This window comes from Crassostrea angulata, chromosome 6 (assembly GCF_025612915.1).
Source record: "Crassostrea angulata isolate pt1a10 chromosome 6, ASM2561291v2, whole genome shotgun sequence".
NCBI classification, from domain to species: Eukaryota; Metazoa; Mollusca; class Bivalvia; order Ostreida; family Ostreidae; genus Magallana; species Magallana angulata.
Genome location: NC_069116.1, coordinates 58,771,670 through 58,793,384, shown reverse-complemented (window position 1 = coordinate 58,793,384; position 21,715 = coordinate 58,771,670). Strand labels below are relative to the sequence as shown.

The window sequence follows — 21,715 nt, the reverse complement described above, 5'->3', positions numbered from 1 at the left end:
TTGGTCAATTTTCAGTATTGAAAACCAATCGTAAGTATGGACTAAGGGAAATAACTCTGCCACTAAATTGCCATATTTGGAAAAGTATTTAAAAGTATGGTGTGATTTTTGTATTCCCAAAAGCAATTAATCATTTATTATTACCATTGGAAGCATAACAAAATTGCCGAGTCATTCCTGTTAAAGCTCAAATGAAAAGAAGAAAAACTCCCAAACCAGTTGCCTCACTCCGGTGAACACAAATAGATAATGTGAAATCTATGCAAATGCATTCAGACAGCCGGATCCAATATACATTATGCACGATACCCGCTCTGTGGAGAATTTTGAAGCATTCTGTACCAATTTCATTTATCATCGATTTGTGTAATCTGAAGAACGCGATTTAGCTTGATTACTGTATTAATTAAACGTATTGATAATATTTACCGAATTTTTTTTTTTATTATATTAATCATATTATGTTATCATGTATTCGCTCTTTGTATTTTTTTATTCTGTGTAAAAATTCAAAATAGAAAAAAAAATTGTGAACACGTGAAAATAATTTTTAGGGGGAAAAAATAAAAAGCAGGAATTAACACGAATCAAACGATTTTATACTACACTAACAATGAATATTGAAAATTTTATACCCAAAATCGCAATTTAAATTCATAAACCAAAGTCCCACGTGACAACAGGTTTATTCTAGTAGAAATTAAATGGGTAAACATTAATTAAACATGGATAAATTTAACATGCAAACACAAAACGAGTTCATTGACTTGACGGCTCCATTATGTCAGAGGTTACAACTAATCAGCCGTGCTCATCTACTGGACTTGCCAGGGATGATGTGTTTGGAACTCATCGATAATGCATTAAATCCCAGTTTGCCAGTTTGCCAGTTTGCCACAAAGTTCTGGCACGAAGTTTTTTTTACCAGAAAACTCGGACCCTGACCAAGGAACCAAACGCAAAATTCTACCGCCGCCCAATCACCAATGGATGCCCGACAACCCAAAACAGGCTTCGTGACCATCAAAACATTTTTTTACAGAAATATTTTTTACGATAAATGAATCCAGACCAAAAATATGACAAAGAACATGACAACCAACGGTCAATCACATGATTCTAACCAGAAACCATATCAAACAATAGAAAATGCAAATCAAACAACCGTTAAATTAAAGATTTGGTAAACTTTTTGTATTCAAAATAACAGCGCTCACACGGACAGACTCTCTTACTTAAAAGGTTACAGTTAAAGTCGGTGCAGATTTTTGGACAAGAACAAGTGTCCCCGTTTCTCTCTCCCCATACACAGTGTCAGGGTGTCTTGAAAGCAAATCCTAAGGACATCGGAACTGATCTTGTCATGAAAAGTTTGAGCATCTCTATTGAGTTCCGTGGTATAATGCGCATCTACAGGTTCAATCAATTTCATAGTTACTGAACAGTCAAAACCACAAAAGGCGTTCTTTATTTTTTTTTCAAGTAACTGTAAATATTTCTGTGGTATGGGAGCCTGTCGATATTAATGTGGATAAAAGTGTATTATATTCAATTTACTTTCACCGGTTTAAAATTTCAAATGTTACAATAGTTGACCAAAAATTATGTTTTAAATATTTTTGGAAAGGTAAAAAGCCCAAGCGGGATTCGTGCTCATGACTTACAGGTTTGTAGTTAACGCCCTAACCCATTGCTCTATGCAGATAGATTACAATTTCGGGAAAGAAAAAAATATACTCAATTTTCATAAGCACATATAAATATCAGAACATTCGAGGATTTTCGTTTGTGTAGGGTCTTTGATACATATAAACTATCGACAATATTGCATGATCTATATTTAATGAGGTGTTGGCAGTGGGGTTTTAAACAACGCGACTCATCTGAAAACAAATTAACTTTCGAACACGTTCAATAATATTTGAAAGAGGTGAGTGCAACATAACATTTCCATGACAAGGGAGCTACACCAGACTTGTTCTCAAGACACCATGTATACCCTGTCACAGGGAGACAAAACACTTTGTAACACTTGTTCTTATTTTGTTGGTGCACGTGACTTACCATTCTTCAACAGACGAGTTACCATGGCGACAGGCGATATCGAGGCTTCCTTTTCTTTCCCTATAGAAGAAAACGTTCGATATATATAATACACACTGACAGAAAAAGGTTATTACCCAATTTGGATTTTATATTAAAGGAAGTTTGGCTTTAAAATATTTTGAACACGCAACGTGAGAAGAATTTTGAGATGATGGATTGTGTTTGAAGAGGACCACATGTGTATAAATACATCATATCTGCCAACTTTATATTTTTTTTCTCAAGATCGCATACATAATAATATTCCAACTTTGTTGAACGTAAATAGTGTTAAAATACACAAACATGTTCCTCTGCAATTGTTTTGACGCCATTAATGTAAAATTATTCTGAGAAAGCTATACCTATACAAAATATGAGATGATGAGATTAATACATACCTGTGGGTAAGGTGTTTAGTCGTCAACTGCATCGATTCCAAACCAAACGGGTCAGGAGGTACCCACTCTGCATCACTTCCGTTTTACTCAAGTTCTTTCCATTTATACTCTCAACCCATAACCAACGAAGCAAAGATACGGGTTATGTCGTGAATTTTACTTAATTACCGACATAACTAAAGGAAAGCGCTGAAACATCGATAGACCAGACGAACAAGTCGTCTGCGGGAATGGGTTTTTTCTCCCCATGAATAGTTACGGGTGTAAATGTGGATCGATCTCTGGGGGTAAGGTTAGGGGCCACTCTCCCCTCGTGCTGACCATTTCTGTTTTGTGGCCCAGCTTTCGTGGGACGTACCAATCATCATCTGATCAATAGCCAATGTTGGCCACGTCACCAACAGGTAAATTATAGATGATTCTTGATCAAAATTCTGTTTGATCAGCTGCTTTGAAGCAACCCCACGGTCGGGTGATCTAGAAAAACTTGTGATATTTTTTCTTTGATTTGTACGAAACTCTGTTTAACACGGCATCACAGAGTGTGGAGGAAACGATGCATGTCCGTATTCAGTCTGATCGCTGTGGCTACATCTGATGTTTTATCTTGTTTCAGTAGTTGCCAGGGAGTCAGGGAGCCCACAAACCGGCTTATAATTACATAAGAAACTACCCCATTAAAGATAATTGCTGTGAATGCAGTTTTCATCTTTTTACCACATTACATCCAGTAATAAATAAAAATATACATTTCTATAGAATGCTGTGATCAGCCAACCGTATCAGGCAGGGTAATTTACTAAGTTTATGACTTTTCATACGAAAAACGATTCCTTCATTAGAATTTAATATTTGGAATTCTATGGACACGCATGATTATATAAAAAAGACATGTAAAGGGGATGCCTCAATAAACCACAAAGTCACCGACCAGCACACATAGGATATAGAAAGGCCCATAAAAGCCATGTTTGTACCTTAAAGTATATTTAATCTCTTTTTAAATGAGCAAAATTGTCGTCGATTTTCCAAACTTTATCATAAGCAATTTTGTCGTTCAGCAAAACGAGGCAAATTCCAGCAATTTTTTTTACACACCGTGCATAATTCTATTGAATGTATTTATTTTAATGAAAGAGTATTTTGATAAATGAGGATGGATTATGAATCATTATAAAGTGACAGAGAAATGTATTTTGTTCTGACTCAAGATATTTGTTCAAACATTTATGCGTTGATGGTACAAGCAAACAAGACAATTTATAAAGCCCCGCATTCTTTCAACTACAATTTATATCCCTAATTTATAATTTTTGATGTTGTCATCATAAATGGCGTTTGAATACTCTTATAGATGATTAAGAAAAATTGACTTCCCGACTGGTTTATTAGATCATCAAGGTGCTAGGGCTTTGACTTTATTTGACATACCGATAACATAATTATCAATTCAACATATCTATATACATCAGAAATAATTACGATATGATCCTTCTAACTGACCGAGTGTTCCATTTACAAAGACATAGGCTAATACTGTATTAACTTATTTACAATATTATATCAATTAAAAAGTAAGATTTCGAACTTTTTTAAATTGCCATTTGAAATTGTCTGAAATCCTCTGTGTTTGGGTTGGGTGTGTCAGTGTCCTTACCTCCACCCTTGTATTTTCTGCTGGTTATGGCCTGCGGTTTGTTTGTGTGTTTGTTTGGTTGTCTGTGTGTGGGTTGGATGCGTCACGGTCTGTTTGTGTGTTTGTTTGGTTGTGTACGGATGTTTGTGAGCGGGTTGGATACGTCACGGTCTGTTTGTTTGGTTGTGTACGGATGTTTGTAAGCGGGTTGGATGCGTCACGGTTTGTTTGGTTGTCTGTGAGTGTTTGTGAGCGGGTTGGATACGTCACGGTTTGTTTGTTTGGTTGTGTACGGATGTTTGTGAGCGGGTTGGATGCGTCACGGTTTGTTTGTGTGTTTGTTTGGTTGTGTACAATGTTTGTGAGCGGGTTGGATACGTCACGGTTTGTTTGTGTGTTTGTTTAGTTGTCAATGAGTGTTTGTAAGCGGGTTGGATACGTCACGGTTTGTTTGTGTGTTTGTTTGGTTGTGTACAATGTTTGTGAGCGGGTTGGATACGTCACGGTTTGTTTGTGTGTTTGTTTGGTTGTCAATGAGTGTTTGTGAGCGGGTTGGATACGTCACGGTTTGTTTGTGTGTTTGTTTGGTTGTGTACGGATGTTTGTGAGCGGGTTGGATGCGTCACGGTTTGTTTGTGTGTTTGTTTGGTTGTGTACGGATGTTTGTGAGCGGGTTGGATACGTCACGGTTTGTTTGTGTGTTTGTTTGGTTGTCTATGGATGTTTGTGAGCGGGTTGGATGCGTCACGGTTTGCTTGGTTGTCTGTGAGTGGATTGGATGCGTCATGGTTTGTTTGTGTGTTTGTTTGGTTGTCTGTGGATGTTTGTGAGCGGGTTGGATGCGTCACGGTTTGTTTGTTTGGTTGTCTATGGATGTTTGTGAGCGGGTTGGATGCGTCAGAACGCCTACCTTTACCCCTCTGCTTCCCCATGCTTCTGTCGGGTGGTTTAACCTTTCTCTCACCGAGATACATCGTCCGTCTCTCCTCCGCGCGGGCCCTCTTCTCCTCCGAGGACAACCGCGGCGGTTTGGTATACCCCACGTACTCCTTCATGAAGGCTTTGGTCGTTTCGAATTTGTCTGGTACTTCGCTATCATTCGGAAAAATCAGATCATTTGCGAAAGAGACGAACATTGTGTCATCACTGTTTTCAGACATGAGCGACGTGACGTCACCATTACGACTGTTGACTGCAATAAGGTTGTCCTCAGTAGCATCGCTGGAACCATCTGACGTCATCGGTATTTCTCGGCTGGAAGCTTTCAGTTTTGAAGAAGAGGACCCCATTTTCAGTTTCTGCTAATACACAAACGAGGTCAGTAATAAAAAAATAAATTCCTTGCAAATATAGAACATTGTGAAAATATATCAAAATAAAGAATTCTAAAAAGTAAATTGTTTTTGTCGTTTGAATCGTTGGTTTTGCATTTCTTGTACTTTTCTCTTCGCTACAGTTGCTCTGCATCAGTACCTTATGTTATCGCCATGTTCATTTAAAATACTTATTTTGTTTCTATCAGAATAATATTGACATCAACACAGGGTCAAGTCTTTGGTGAACAAATCTGCATTATTGCAGAAAATGTTATTTGCATTTTAACACAATTTTGAAAATTGCATATCACGTGATGAATTGAATACATTTGACTCTGGATATGGTTTCAGAGATCAATTATTCCCACGGCCTCCTCCTATACTTCACCCGTTAAATGATTCTGGATCAATATTAAAAATTGACATACATATACATGTAGTGCCCATTCAATAAGTCCATATACGTACGTCAATTTATACAACACTGTACTCCAGCCTATTTTGAGAGAGAAATTATGCATGATGTATGTACACACAAAATATCCGTCTTCAAAGATTGAAAAGTTTACACAGTAAAGTAGATTTAGGCGATTGAAGTTCTAAATACTTTCGTTAACTTAAACCTTTATAATATATGCAGAGCTTTCCAACTGCACTGTGCATGTACATGCACATTATTTGATTTATATTCTCTTTATTTGGCATCTGTTGCATATCTAGCATTATTAAAGTGCGAGTAATAACGTACATTGACCTTTTCCTAAAATGTTCAAAATCGGAATCGGAATATATTAACTTATTAGATCAAACAATTTTGAGTGCTTGTATTCAAATTTTGACTGAAAATAATTCATTTTCAAAAAAAAAATTAATTTAATTTTTTGCTAAAAAACCATATAAAATCAATAATAATAAAAGAATAAATTTTAAAAGAGGCGTCAAATGAAGCATGGTTAGTGGCTTACAAGTAAACATTTTCAGTTAAACCAATTCTTCTTTCATTTGAAATTCCTCCTCCAATGTAAATACTTGTCACATTATACAAGGTATCAATAACACTTTGTTTACACACAACATACAAGAAGAATTATAATCGTCACAGTTTTCTTTAATTAAACACCTACTTTATAAAACAACCTTCAAGCCAAAAAATTCTTTTTGTCACGAACTAAAAAAAATCAACTTTGTCTATATTTTGTCTTATCTATATATTAAAAGTACATGCATACTAAACTAAAAATGAAATTAAAGAACACCGACAACCGGCGCCGACTTTCAATCACGCCCCTCTTCTGACAGACTGGTTTGTTTCTTGTTGCTATATCACCTGTTTATTGGAGATACGTATGGATCAAACATTTGTTTATGTATGTGGTTCCTCCTGACGCGGGAGTCTAGCAACTCCCATTCCTTTCTACCCGGTTATCATTCCCCCGAGAAAACTACACACCGGCGAGAGAAATGACAGACCAACTGGATGGCGAACCTTTATATATATTTAAAAAAAAAACAAACACATTGTCGTGCAAGGCCAAATATTTCTAACGGACAAGTTATTGATAAATGCGTTGTTAATTACACTTTAATTGCAAAGGATTTTGTGAATATTTTCGCGTCTTTAGCCCACTTCTTTATTCTCCACCAAAAAGGCTAACTTTAAAATTATTTAATTTCATTATATAACCCGGTGCCGTGTCGTTCCTAGGCATGCCGAGATATGCCGCTTATTATATATACTTTGAGCAGTATTATATGTTTTACACTTTCACCCCACCAGTGGAATCACGTCATGTAACCAATGTTTGGTGTACGAGCACCTGACTAAGAAAAATCTAATGTCCAAACAATGAAACGAAACTCGATACCTTTTCTATTCATGCATGAACTGTTCGATATTCTCCTATAATTGCCAAAATTATGTGGGATAAATCCGGAAATACAAGAAATTGTTCAAGACGTAATTTAAGATGCCTAAATATTGCGGGGTATTTAACTTGCTTTTAAATGTCTAAGATTCCTACATACTTCACACGGAAGGTAATAAGGAACCCGGACGTTTGACTAAAAATCTTACAGATATATTGAACACAGAATATCAAGACATTGCAAAAGTAATCAATGAAGACTTACCTATCGGTGTCTGTGTAACTGAAGCAGGTGCGAGGGTGTTCACGCATCGCCCGAGCACTACAGGTTCATAAATAAATCAATGTTTGCTTCGCCTGTACAACAATATGAATTTTAAATATATATAAATTCACATTTAGTTTTGCATGGGGTTTAAGAAAATCTGTGGGTGTGGATTGTGTAATCTGAAAATGAATGAACATTTATTTTTGCTTTTGACAGCGTGTTGAATTGAACCGGTCGAACCTCTCTGGGAGCATCGTTATGCCGCGCGTGACGAGTCATCTAAAGACACCCAGGCAGCCAGACCTGTGTAGAACTATCTGTATTCATTACAACGTAGATTGTGCTATCTAACATCGATTTTCTTTAGGGCTACTCACACCATTGACCACTCCTAAGAAAAAAAATCTTCATGGGGGTAAAGCAATTTTTCAAACCAAATTTTTATTGAAATGCTCACAGTATTAATCTTAGAATATCATTATAAGAATACCTTATGTTGGACAAAATTTTATTTAAATCTGCATTTTATTAGCGGTTTTTATTTTTATGTATTTGAGAGGTATCTCTCTTTATAGAGAGTTAAGGACCCTTAATAAACACGCAAAAACGCAGACCACTATCGTTAAAAAGCTGTTAATATTTCGTTGTACCGGGGAGGAAGGGGATATAGTAAAGGATAAACAGGTGAAAGGAAAGGGAAACAACTTTCCTAAAGATGAAGAGGTTTACCGAGTAAAATTCACGATAGTAACTTAGATGCACGATAGAGTAGAAATAAATTTCAGTCTGTAATTAATGTATCTAATGTACGAATGCATAATGAATGAAGAGACTATAAAAAATTGGAATCATTTTAATCAGGTTAGATATGTTTTGCTAACTATGAAAGTTGATTGAACCAAAGGCATTTTTGTGCACCTTTAACTTTTTTTGAAGAGTTATTTCATCTTGGATGAGAGAATAAAATTTTAATTTTGTCAAAATATCTGCAGTAAATGATTCATTTATTTCGCATTTAAATAAACAGAGAGTTTATGCATAATTTATTTACCGAGAGAGATTTTTAACTGTAAACAGTATCATAATAACACATATTCGCATGTAACACATGCGCTGTCCATATACTTCAACTTACAATATCAGATCCAATTTATTGGACAATAATCAATATTCTAAATTATGTTGAAGGAGTATTTTTATTTTACAACACCTTTAAAATGCTACCATGGTTAAAAATATCGGCCAATTCTATATATTAGGTACAAAATGTGGTTGTTATACATTGGATGTCACTCACCACAAAAATTTTGTATTTACTGTCACTGACCCGGTATATTAAAAATTTACAACATGATAAAAGAAAATTACAATATTTTCAACTTATTGCACAAGTAGCCCTACATGTAGCATGAAGGGAAATTTCATTCAGATGTATTCATCTGGGGCATTTGTATTTTACAGGATTCTACCTAAACATTAATTTTAATAACATAACTGTGCTTGCATTGTATTTTATTTTGTAATTTTTAAGATGAAAAAAACCCACATCCAAACGTGTTTTTTAATGATATAAATTATGGAACGCCTTAACTGCCTTATGTGAATAAACTATAAAGTACCATCATGTAATGTTAAAGTACCATCATGTAATGTTGAAGTACCATCATGTTAATGTTAAAGTACCATCATGTAATGTTAAAGTACCATCATGTAATGTTGAAGTACCATTATGTAATGTTAAAGTATAATCATATTATGAAGTTTATTCTCATAAGGCAGTTGACGCGTTCCATAATAAATGTTCGACTTCTCCGTGATAATATCTTATCACGATTCTCTAAATAATTAAATTGCAATGTGTGGATCGCGAAGTAATACCCGACTTTATAAAATTTCAAGTTTTGGATAATTACAAGTGTATAAATCTGTTAAATCTGTGTAATTAACTCGGTGGCGCCATTGCAGTAGGCTAAAGGACAAAAAAATGAAATTGCATCATATTCAGCTGAAATCACTGCAATGTTCTTTTAAACTAATGTTTTGTCTAATTTTATATTTAACAAATCATTATATAGTTATTCTTTTTATAAATCATGAATGAATTCTTAACCTAGGCTTTCTTCAGAACATTTATTCAGTAATTCTACATTCCTTTATGTATAATTGTTAAAATTTAGCTCTTGGTTATTAGAATCTATAAAAAGATCTATTTTAACAGGCACGTAGCATCAGGGGGGGCCAGGGGGGGCCTGGCCCCCCCACTTTTTCTTGCAGCAACAATTTTTTTAAAATTTACATATAAAAAAATGAATTATAATGGAGTTGGCCCCCCCACTTTTTTGGAAGTTATTAAAAAATTGATATGAAAATAAGGAAATGAGGAGTCAAATTGAATATTCTCCCCGTCCCCCCCTCCCCCCCCCCCCCCCCCCCCACGGATTAGGAATTTCATGATTTGGAGGGGAAAAAATTTTGGTAGGGAAGAAATCTTTATTGGAAGTATAGTTGAGTCTCCCCCCCCCCCCCCCCCCCCGGAATAGGATTTTGAAGATTTTTGGAAACTTTATATTTCCCTTTTTTTTTTTTTTTTTTTGCTGTTCAAGATTTTTTGGATGGGTCTGGCCCCCCCACTTTCAAAAACGATGCTACGTGCCTGTTTAAATCAGCCTTTCAGAGCTTGGATGGGTCGTCTGTCGGTCATATCTATCATTAGTCTTCATGTTACTAAAAAAAGTAAAATATTTTCCAAAATAGATCTTTATGGATATCAAGTTGCTACAAAAACTGCATGTTTACCATCTGTTTTATTGTATATGTGTATAGTAATAGCGTTCTGTGCCATTTTCAGCTGCATTATTGAAATAAAGTGAATTTTGAAAATCATTATTTTTTGTTCATTAATGTTCGTTCGTCAAACACAAAAACAATTATGAAATGTTGATAATTTCCTAATAAAATATTATTATTGACAATAGCTGAAAAGAGTGCCTTGGGATATTTTAATTTGTAATTTTTGCGATATCAGGTGTTTCAGGTAGACGCTGTGTGGAGTAGGCTGTGAAGTTAATATTTTATCGACAGACCTAAATTGATATGATTATTAACAAGCAAAAAAAGCTTCAAATATTTCACGCTGTTACATCTAATAGACAGTTACGGTAGAGTAAGCTGTTTAATAATATGTATAAATAATTGAAATTTGATAAAAATCGCTTGATTTTTGCTTTTTTATCAGGGGCCACAGTCAAGTCGTCTACAGTCTAATGAGGCTAAATGGGAGCTGTGGGATTCTCGCTGTTCGCCAGCTTTTCTACTATAGCTTGTAGATTAGGATAAACCGAGAGCTGGTTTTTTTTTTGGTCTGTTTACAGGCGACCGCATCTCGTTCATAAATTTTAAGTATGCTAAAATGGTTGTGAAGACATAAAACATTCGATTAATAAAAAAACCCCTGCATAATGTAAATTTATGTAATGTTGAATAAAAACCACAGAAACGAACCCAAATATAACCACGCCGGGCAATCTAACAGCTGCTGTGTGCTGATGCTGAAATGATATTGCATATTCCTTTAGGGTTTATTTCTCCTCCTTTAATCAAATTTACTCAATGTTAAAACAGTAATAAATAAATCGCTTATTAATGAAAAGAGAAAACAGACGGTTGGCGGGAGTTGCCCATGGTTACAGTGTAACTGTTTGAGGGGGAGTATCTTATATGTTACCATGACATCAAAACAAGGAAGAAATAGTTGGCCTTTTACAGGAGAGACTCCGAGAAGGAAAGATCAAATGTCAAGGAGGGAATCACACGGTCGCTAGCGTAAGGTAGAATGTTTGTGTGGTTGTGTTCAACGATACAAAGTTACAAGAAACCCTACCCGTAATTCCTACGACAAGGGTGTGGTTAAAACAAGACAACCGGAACGGAACCATTAAAAAGTGACACAAAGACCTTATTACAAAGGAAAAAATGGGAAATTCCAAAACTAAAAGGATTCGAATCGATTCTATTTTCTAAACAAGGTTACATCGCCAAGGTGATGAGGATAAAGTAAAAACTAGCTAGTAAACACGCAAAGAAAGAAATCAAAGCCTTAAAAACAAAACACACGGATGATGCGTAGGACAACGTAAATAACTGTTTTGCAAAATACCAAACAATCGATTACATAATGAACAGTGACCGATTTTTTTTTTTTTGCTAGTATAACGTTTGTACTAATACCCATTTCATTGCTATTTCGAGCAAAGAGTAATTGGAAAAAGTCTTTGCTGAAAGATTGAGATCATTTTAATTAAATACAGGACCTATGTACATGATTTTGAATTAAAAGACATTAACATGATTAAGCGACTCAACACTGCACAACCTTAGCACAAATCAAACTAAAGATAGCTCGCTGAAATAGGAGGGGTTTTTTAATTAAAGGTAGAAAAATAATAACGTTGAATAAAGCAAATATAATTCAATTCAAAATTTTAATCTGATGACATATGTATATACATGTAGTACAATGATGGTACTATGTGGCGGTACACAAATATGATACATGTACTGGTTTAGAATTAGATCTTTTTTATGGATAATGAATTGGTGCGAATTAGTTCTCACGTAACTTATATTTTACCTAGGGTAGTCAATTCTATTTAAGACCTTTTTGATTTTCAATAAAGATAGCACCCAAAATCAAAAATATTCTTTTCACAATAAAGACTATCAGAAGCTTTTGGAGTTGTCTCTCTTTTTTAAATTCATTCTATATAAATGATGATAATTCTGCATGCCGCTTTGGTTATTAAGATGTCATGGAACATTTTCATATTGAACTTTTGTGTCATTTATTTTTATTTATTCCATCAGACTCAATTTGAGATTTTTTCATGGGGTCATGAGAATTATATAGAACTAATTGAAATCGATATCAATTTATTGTCTTTTTTTAATTATTTCTTTCATATCTTAAATTACACGTGATTACAAAAGTATTCTTCGACTAAATTGCTATCAAACAAGAGAAAACATCTAATCTAAAATTTAAGAAACAGACATTGGGTGTCATTTATTGCATACTAGAATATGTTAAATGGCGATTTAAAAAAAAAATAAGATAAAATTTAATGTATAGTAACGCACGAAAATGTAACTTATAACAGATAACAATTGTGAATTAAGCGCATACTGTCCACAACATATTGTTCAATTGAACCAAAATTTCCATACAAAATATAAATGTAAGAATATCTATCTCAATTTTCTAAACAAAATATGAATGCTGCATGGAATATGTACCTGGGATATCTATACAATTATAAATGCAGAAATGTGAACTCAAACCCTTGATAAATTAGTGCAGAAAAATGCATCAGGTAAAGATAAACAAGTGTAAGAATATGTAACCAAGATTTCATCTTTGCTGGTCAAATGTTTCTGATCCGCACCGCCCCAAAATTAAATAAATAGACAAATATTTACCAGATACATCTTTAAAATATTCATATTTGTCCTAAGACTTTAACTTCAGAGTAAAATAGAAATAAACCAATCCCCAAAATATTAAACATCCTGACATCTACATGTTCAATGTATTAACTGAACTCAATTTACTTCACAACGATTGACAAACCAGTCGTGCAACTTAATTTTAATATCCCTCTTTGGCACGGATGTTTGTATGAGGGTGTCGTTGATTGGGGGGGGGGGGGGGGGGGGTCGATCACGAGGCTCGAACTCGGGTCGCAGCGGTCAGAAGCGAATTCAATACATTCAGACCACTCTTCATGTAATACATGTGTAGGTAAACCTGTAGGTGATATGGGGTAAGCCTTTATAGAAGGTAAATTATCTATATCAAATAAAGTTTCAACTAAAAGACTCAGAATTTCTATTATTTCTGGTTTATTAATGTTTGTGGTGAAATCAACCATTGGATTGTCAAGTCTCACACAGGCAACCTGAACAAATTTGTGTCCTTTGATTTTTTGCCGAATGGAATGACAAAGGAAGTCAATTGTGCATGTCACGCTGAGTTTGAAATTAGCAGAAAGAGGACTCCATATTGAAAAATCAATAGATTGTAAGTTAATGAAATTCTACTGCTCAAACCAATTTAACGAACAGTATTATTTCTGTGATATATGTAATGGAGTGATAAGTCTAGATATATACACTTATTTACATCAATGCTTTAATTAATCAAAAAACAAACATTCTATAAATGCCATGCACATTGAATAAGCATCACCATGAGGACCATTGGTTTAAATTTTCTCAACTTTTCAAAACTATTTGACAACACAAACAAAATCCAGCTTAAATTCAAAATCTATTTTTTAATTAGCAAAATGATTTGTTACATTTCGTTCGACACAAACTTGTTTTAATACATGACAGATACTTTCATATAAATATTATTAAAATCAAAAATAAAATAAAATAAAATAACGTGAAAATTGTCAGATAAAGCAGAACAAGAGATTAATGTTGGATCAATGGAGGAGAATCCTGAAATTCACCATCATCTCAGGTGTCTGTCTTTGATTCATCATGCTCCATAAAGATATCATCATACAGCCACTGAATCCCCGCCATTGATCATCAACTTAATGTGGAGGATTCAAAGGATAAACCGCCAGCATCACAGAATTAGAATCGACCTCATTCTCTGGTCCAGTTCCACTTCAATGAGTGATCATAATCCGAGACTCTACATCTGTTCTCACGAGATAAGACGGGGTCTCGAGATAAAGTATGTACATTACAAGCTCACTAATACTGAGTATCAATACAAGAGATGTACCAATTACAATGGAGGCTGATTATTACTTGCCAGAGGTAATGTGCAAAATAGAAAAGAGACAGAGCTTCATGCATCTAAAGTATACTTCTCTTTATTGAAACTAATTATATCAGCTGTAATTAGTACATGCAATAAATCTAATTCAAACATCGGTTTGGACACTTTCATCTCTTTTCATAAAGAAAAGTTTAATTCATGGTGTATGGGATTCAGTGGTTTAAAGATCTTCCCAGAGACTGCTTGATGCATTGAGAGGGTGCCGGGATGACAATTTGCTCACATAAACATAAGATTATACATAACTGAAACAAATATGCATGTACACAGTAAAACTTATACATCTCTAATAAGTTTAAGTTGTTTTTCTCAAACGACCCTTTAAAACCACACATAATATCAGAATAACTGTAACACATGGACCGGAATAAACTTTTATCACTGAAAATACATGTATCTCATCATTTTATTTGAACCAGAAATAAATAGCTATTTTGTTATATTTTTTGTGCACATTGAATATCACTGTAACTCGCACATCCCACAACCATCAAACAACAAAGATATAGGTATCATGATACCCAACACTTTGGGAACAGATGTGATTTTTGAACATATTTCTCCAGCTAGTCCAGAAATTCCCGGATCTTCACTCTGCACTCTCTTCCCCAGCCACAGGGAACCGACAACACTCCAGGAACATCGGAGACTTGTTTTTCTGGAGACCAGCTGCAATCTCCACAGACTTGAGGATCTGTTCGGCCAGGAATGCTGACTCAGCTTCTGTCTACAAACAAACAAGGGCAGGTATCATCATTATATCAGACTCAACAACAGCTGCTGTTGTTGTGATGTGTCAATAAATATAAAATGTAAATTCTGTGCACAGTAAAGGGCCATAAACGAGTTAAACTTGTCTGTTTTAAAGAGGTTCATATTTATTGTCCAGGCCCTTGTAAGTGTTAAATTTCACAAAATGACAACTCAAGAGGTAATATTCTAAATCTGTACTGAGTACCTGGCAGACTGGTTCGGGGTCTATCTGTTCTGTATACACTACAGAACACGTTTAATCAGACCGTATATAACCTTGGGATACCCAGCAGGACCTAGTAACCTTAGATTTAATGTACTTGACTGTTGAAAGATAGACAACTCCTCCAGAGCTCACCTCAAATGAACCGTACAACACGTCAGATTTGTACTGCTGGGATAGCTGGGCTATCTGTTCAATGAAAATGGCTCTCTTCTCTGGGTTCTTCACTGAAATAACAAGGAAAGAAGAGTCCGTAAGTTAACATCATTAAAATTCACAGTCACAACTTATTAAAGAGAAACAACTCTTTATAATAAAGAAGCCATTTAAAAAGTCACAAAAAACTTGACCAAAAAATCAAAAGTATATATGTGTGTAAAACTTCAGTGATAATTGATAATTGTGCACTTACATACATCAAAAACTGGCACAATTAGAACCATTTTAACAAGACCTTGGACTTTCAGTAGGACATAGCTATCTATTTCTTGCGTCTTAACAAGTTAAAAATGACGCGGTTTCAAGCGAAATATGCACCGATGGCGTAGTCATAGCTCAAAAGCCAGACAAATCTTGTTGATTTCAGAGAGCCATGGCAGAGTGGCCAACAATGAAATAGACAGGCCTATGTCACATTGCTGTTTGACACAACTACCCAAAGTCCAAGCTCTTGTCAAAATGGTTCTAAGAGTGACAGTTGTGATACAAGAGCCATTAGTGATCAGGTAACAGATGTGTTCAAATGTTGTTTTGTAACTAAAAGAGACAAATATGTTATATTTTTATACTTTAGTGTAAAAGTGATGACAAATATCATACTGAAATGCTGTCTCAAAGTTATTAGATGTGATACAGTTGTAGTGTAAAAGTGATCAGTTGGGATACATTTACACATTGTAGTGTAAAGTGGAATGGTGTAGTAGTATATAACTGATTGGAATTTGATATATGTGTTATTGTAGTGTTAATCCTTTCAGTAATTTTACCTTTTAAGGCAACAAAACAACATTTTCCCAGGAAATATCTCACATCCACATGCTTCAGGGATTCCTCCACTGTCTTCAAGCTGTAGAACACAAGGTCAAGGTTACAGCTTGATTCTGATTGTTTTGTGTAAAGTTTTGCAGTACAGATTATACCCCTTTACAAAATAAAATCCTCAGCTTTGAATACGCTTATTAAAAAAAATAACAATTGTCAAATTATTAAATTCCCAGTTACCTCCCCTTCTAGCCAAATTACCTTTAAGGTGGTTCACTACACCCTGAAATAGTTTCTCAAACCAGCAGAAAATTACTTGATTATGATAAATAGCATGATGCATAAGAAGTTTATACCAGTAAGTCAAATAGGCAAAAAAGTATCCAATTTTGGATAAAAAATTGATTTTCAAAAACTTTATTCAGAAAATATTACAAAAGACCCAAGCAAATTCGAACTCATGATCTGTGGGTTCACAAGCCCCATACTTTAACCATTTAGCTAAAAAAATATTAAAGCAAATTGATTGATAAAAAAGGTTTAACAAAACATTAAATCTAGTGTTTAAATCTGGAGCAAGCTGTTGTACGTACCTGTCCCTGCTGGTGAGATCTATCAGGAAACAGATGTAGTCAATCCTGGGGCGGGAGCTGTCCGAGGTCACAGGGAGGGGGAGGGTGGTGGCTGTCCTCCTGAAATCACAAAGATACTTAATCTATCATACTGATGAACAAGACGCCTCAGACAACAAATATTTTTGTCTTTGTATTGATTCCTAATCTACTAATTTTTGCAATTCAATAACTAAGTCAGTACGATTTTTAATGATATCACTACTAATTTCATTAAAACAGTCTGATTTTACAATACTCTTATAAAAATCTATATCAATGGTCTGCGAAAGGTAAATTTTCCTACAGCAATAACGAAAGAATATTGCAATAATGGTACATGTAACAAATTTTTTATTTCTGATTTTATTCTTTTTTTTAATACACTATTTCTTTACATTCATTTACAGTGGCGTTGGAAGCAAATTGAAAAAGGGTAAGGGGTTAGACTTAGATTTATATACCAGTAATGAAAACTATAAGCAAAAGTTAACTTTTTTAAAACTCTTTCATCAAGTGGCACTGACCATCTTCTGGTCTCCTCTAGAAGATATTTATTTCAGGTACAGAATTCAATAAAAATCTTGAACTACTGTGACATTTAATTATTTTTTAACATCACAATTTTGTGTGTGTGTTTTTTTTTAAATATTGAGCACCCTTACATTTAATTCTTCGTGTTGTGTTTTTATATTTGATATAAAAATGCAAACAAATGAAATTTATATTGAAATTTTATACTTACACTTGCAGGTAAAACCAGGTATTCTTAATCAAGCATTTCCCAAAGCCATGTTTCCCAAGGCCCTCGGATCCAACAAGCTACAGATAAAATAATTAGAACCATTATAACAGGAGCTTGGACTTTGGGTAGTTGTGTCAAACAGCAATGTGACATAGGCCTGTCTATTTCATTGCTGTCCACTCAGTGAAAGCTCATTGAAATGAACACGATTTGTCTGGCTTTTGAGCCAAGACTACGCAATCGGTGCATATTTCACTTGAATCCAGCGTCATTTTTTAACATGTTTTGACGCAAGAAATGATAGCTACGTCCTACGGAAAGTCCAAAGCCTTGTTGAAATGGTTCTATTTCCATAAAAGCTTTAATTATAGTGCCTTAGATGCATTGTGGAGTCATCAGGGAAGAATATGCCCCTGGTAATGTAAAACATTTATCACATGGGTGAAATCCACATTGTTTTAAATGTAAAAAAAAAAGAGTCAAAAACAGGAAGCTGGATTCATCCCAGATAGAAGGATTCCTTCGCAGCCAATCTAATCAAAATTAGATCCTTCACGCTCTCGTCATTAAAAAAAAATAAGCTACAGTTTTTATGATGATAGAGTCATTTCAGAAAAATCTGACTAATTAAAATTAGATCCTTCACGCTCTCGTATTTGATATGTATCACAGCGAAATATCAAATACGAGCGTGAAGGATCTAATTTTAATTAGATTGCTTCGCAGCAACACTGTCAGTAAAGCTTCTATCCTTAATGAGCAGTTTCATTCTGTCTATACCTGGCAGAATCTATGTTCTCTCCCTGATCTATGACCTGGCCCTTTTTCTACAATGGTCAACATAACCATTCATGAGAGGGGAATATTGAAATTACAAAGCTAGGGACTGTGCCCATTCAAAGATACTGGACCTGATGAAATTCTAGCATTTGTCTTGACAAAGATGTTCCAGCTCTCCCTAGACTCTTTCTAGATAGTCAGATATCAGATGAATGGTGCAGAGCAAACATCTTCCCTATTTACAAGAGAAGGGAGAAAATTGAACCATCAAATGCAGGTCCGTCTCCTTTGGTAAACTGCAGGATCATGGAACATTTTGTACATAGTGCAGTTTAATAGACCACTTCAATCTGAACAACTTGTCATAACCCTGGACCAAATAGCCAGGAGTATGGTCAAGAGATACCAGACAGACATCATACTCTTGAAATTTTCTTAATAAAGTCCCTCACAAAAGTCTGCTATTGAAGTAGAGAACTAAGTGGTGTCGGGGGGACTAATAGTGTCAGGCACCCCACCCTTGGCTGGATTTAGGACTTCCCAAGTCAGAGAACCCAATCAGTGGTTCTGGAGGGGTATACATCTTCACCTCTGGATGCCCTCTCTGGGATACCACGGGGAACCTTCTTGGGACCACTCCTTTTCCTGGTCTATATTTATGACCTACCTAGTGTACCAAGGAGTGTACCAGACACCAGACTGTTCGCAGATGATAGGCTGGTATACCATCAGACCCGTAGGCAGAGAGGTGCAGCCAAGTTACAGGAAGATCTCACTGCCTTAGAGGGAAAGAAGGTGGCAGATATGTTTAAACCCTGAAAAGTGCACAACAGAAATTACACAGAAGAACCAGAGGTAGCGATAGATACAGCTACATTTGTAGCTAGTCAGCCTTTGTACTCAAGGAGGATTTCAAGAATCAAGAAGAATTTCTTCCCACAAGGTCATATGAGTGAAATTTATTCAGTGTTATTACCAAGGAGCATTACAAGAATTTTGGAATCACCTGCCAGAGAAAATGAGAGAATGATCTCCTACTACAATGTATTGAGGAGTTCAGATCAGGACTAGCCAGTGTCCCCTGACCCAGCCCCTGGGCCCAACAACCCTTGTAAATGTATCAGGCCATTCTGTAAATATTTTTAACTGTTTATAAAAGAGGAAACCTTAACCTAGCTAAAGTTATCATCACTAATATAAGAAGAAGAAGAAGAAGAAGAAGAAGAAGAAGAAGAAGAAGAAGAAGAAGAAGAAGAAGAAGAAGAAAGAAGAAGAAGAAGAAGAAGAAGAAGAAGAAGAGGAAGAGGAAGAAGAAGAAGAAGAGACCGAAAATATCAACACGTAGACAATGTTAGACTGTTTCATACAGGTTGTACGCAAAATGTACAGTTTTGCCAAATGTTAACCCCATTCAAGGTGTCCAGGCTACAAAAAAATTCCAGGAAAATGCATGTATGTTGTTGTAATAAATGATTGATTCTGACTTTAAATGCATGTTTAACAGGGACGTATATGTTTATATAACTTTTATATTCGCCTCTCCTCAAATGTAAAATATTTCGAGGAAATTCGCGATTTGTCATCGCAAAATTTTTATAAATGTCACAATTCTTAACTATGCACTTACCAATACTGTTGCCAACTGATACTGGGGTACCTTGTTATAAGGTATCAATACGGAATTACTCATTCTTGTTTTCCAGTTTGATGAGTTTGATTCAATGTACCTTGTGTTGTCGACACCGCATTTTGTTTACAATTTTGAAAAACGCGGGAGAATGAAGTGTACATTTCCGATGAGTTTTGTAATAAGCTTTAAAACCGTGACCCGTAAACCGAATAATTCCGTATATTTCAGAATAAGTTTCTTATACTCCACCGGTAAGATTTTTTTCTCACGTTCCCATAGCCTATTATCAAAATTAAGAATAAGTGCTCTTCAGCATGTTCAGTTGCATGGGGCTTAAAGAACGTCAAATTCACAAAAACGAGCTCAACAATTTACAAGGTGCAGCACAAGGTCGGACTAAAATTGATTGTCGGATATAGTGTAGTTATTTATTATTTGTTTCCGACGACAAAAATTATTAACCTTACATATGTTTCTGTGTATAGCAATAAAATTTAAAATCACTCTCTAAAATCAGAGACATAAATAACATGTTATTTATGTCTCTGCTAAAATCCCATATTTTTCACTAGCCATGTTAAAAAAGGTGGTCTTGAACCGGGTTTCTTTTTTTACACCTCTAAACAATAGTTAACGAATGAAAAAAAGGAAACTACATACATTGTACATTTTAAACGCCGAACTCACAATGTAATATCATAGGATATTAAGAGAAATACAAATATCGATAAATGGCAGAGTATCTTATTTTGTTTCGGAGATGCAATTTTTTCTGTGAAATTGCAATATAATCTTTAATTTACGAACAAAGCTATATTTTATCAATGGTTTTATTTTAATAAAGTCTCTGTAACTATGAGAGTATCTAGGAATGCCTCTGTAACAATACAGTCTCTAAAATTGTTTTTATAATAATGACACTGTCTATAAATGTCTCTGTAACAATGACACTGTCTAAGAATGTCTCTGTAGCAGTGACACTGTTTAAGAAAGTCTCTGTAGCAGTGACACTGTCTATGAATGTCTCTGTAGCAGTGACACTGTCTAAGAATGTCTTTGTAACAATGACACTGTCTAAGAATGTCTCTGTAACAATGACACTGTCTATGAATGTCTCTGTAGCAGTGACACTGTCTAAGAAAGTCTCTGTAGCAGTGACACTGTCTATGAATGTCTCTGTATCAATGACACTGTCTAAGAATGTCTCTGTAGCAGTGACACTGTTTAAGAAAGTCTCTGTAGCAATGACACTATCTATGAATATCTCTGTAGCAGTGACACTGTCTAGGAATGTCTCTGTAACAATCACACTATCTATGAATGTCTCTGTAGCAGTGACACTGTCTAAGAATGTCTCTGTAACAATGACACTGTCTAAGAATGTCTCTGTAGCAGTGACACTGTCTAAGAATGTCTCTGTAACAATGACACTGTCTATGAATGTCTCTGTAACAATGACACTGTCTATGAAAGTCTCTGTAGCAGTGACACTGTCTATGAATGTCTCTGTAACAATGACACTGTCTAAGAATGTCTCTGTAGCAGTGACACTGTTTAAGAATGTC

At 35.1% G+C, this 21,715-nt stretch overlaps 1 protein-coding gene across 1 annotated transcript; it reads right to left on the bottom strand.

Moving 5' to 3' along the window:
* Window positions 1–13,883: 13,883 nt before the first annotated feature.
* Window positions 13,884–20,321, bottom strand: LOC128188181 (centromere protein M-like). The gene is made up of 6 exons (XM_052859078.1): window positions 20,148–20,321; window positions 17,741–17,817; window positions 16,978–17,076; window positions 16,390–16,469; window positions 15,539–15,630; window positions 13,884–15,154 (listed from the first exon to the last, which is right to left on the bottom strand). Exons 1-6 carry the CDS (start codon window positions 20,208–20,210, stop codon window positions 15,017–15,019), a joined length of 549 nt encoding a protein of 182 aa, XP_052715038.1. The 5' UTR covers window positions 20,211–20,321; the 3' UTR covers window positions 13,884–15,016.
* Between the last annotated feature and the right edge of the window lie 1,394 nt (window positions 20,322–21,715).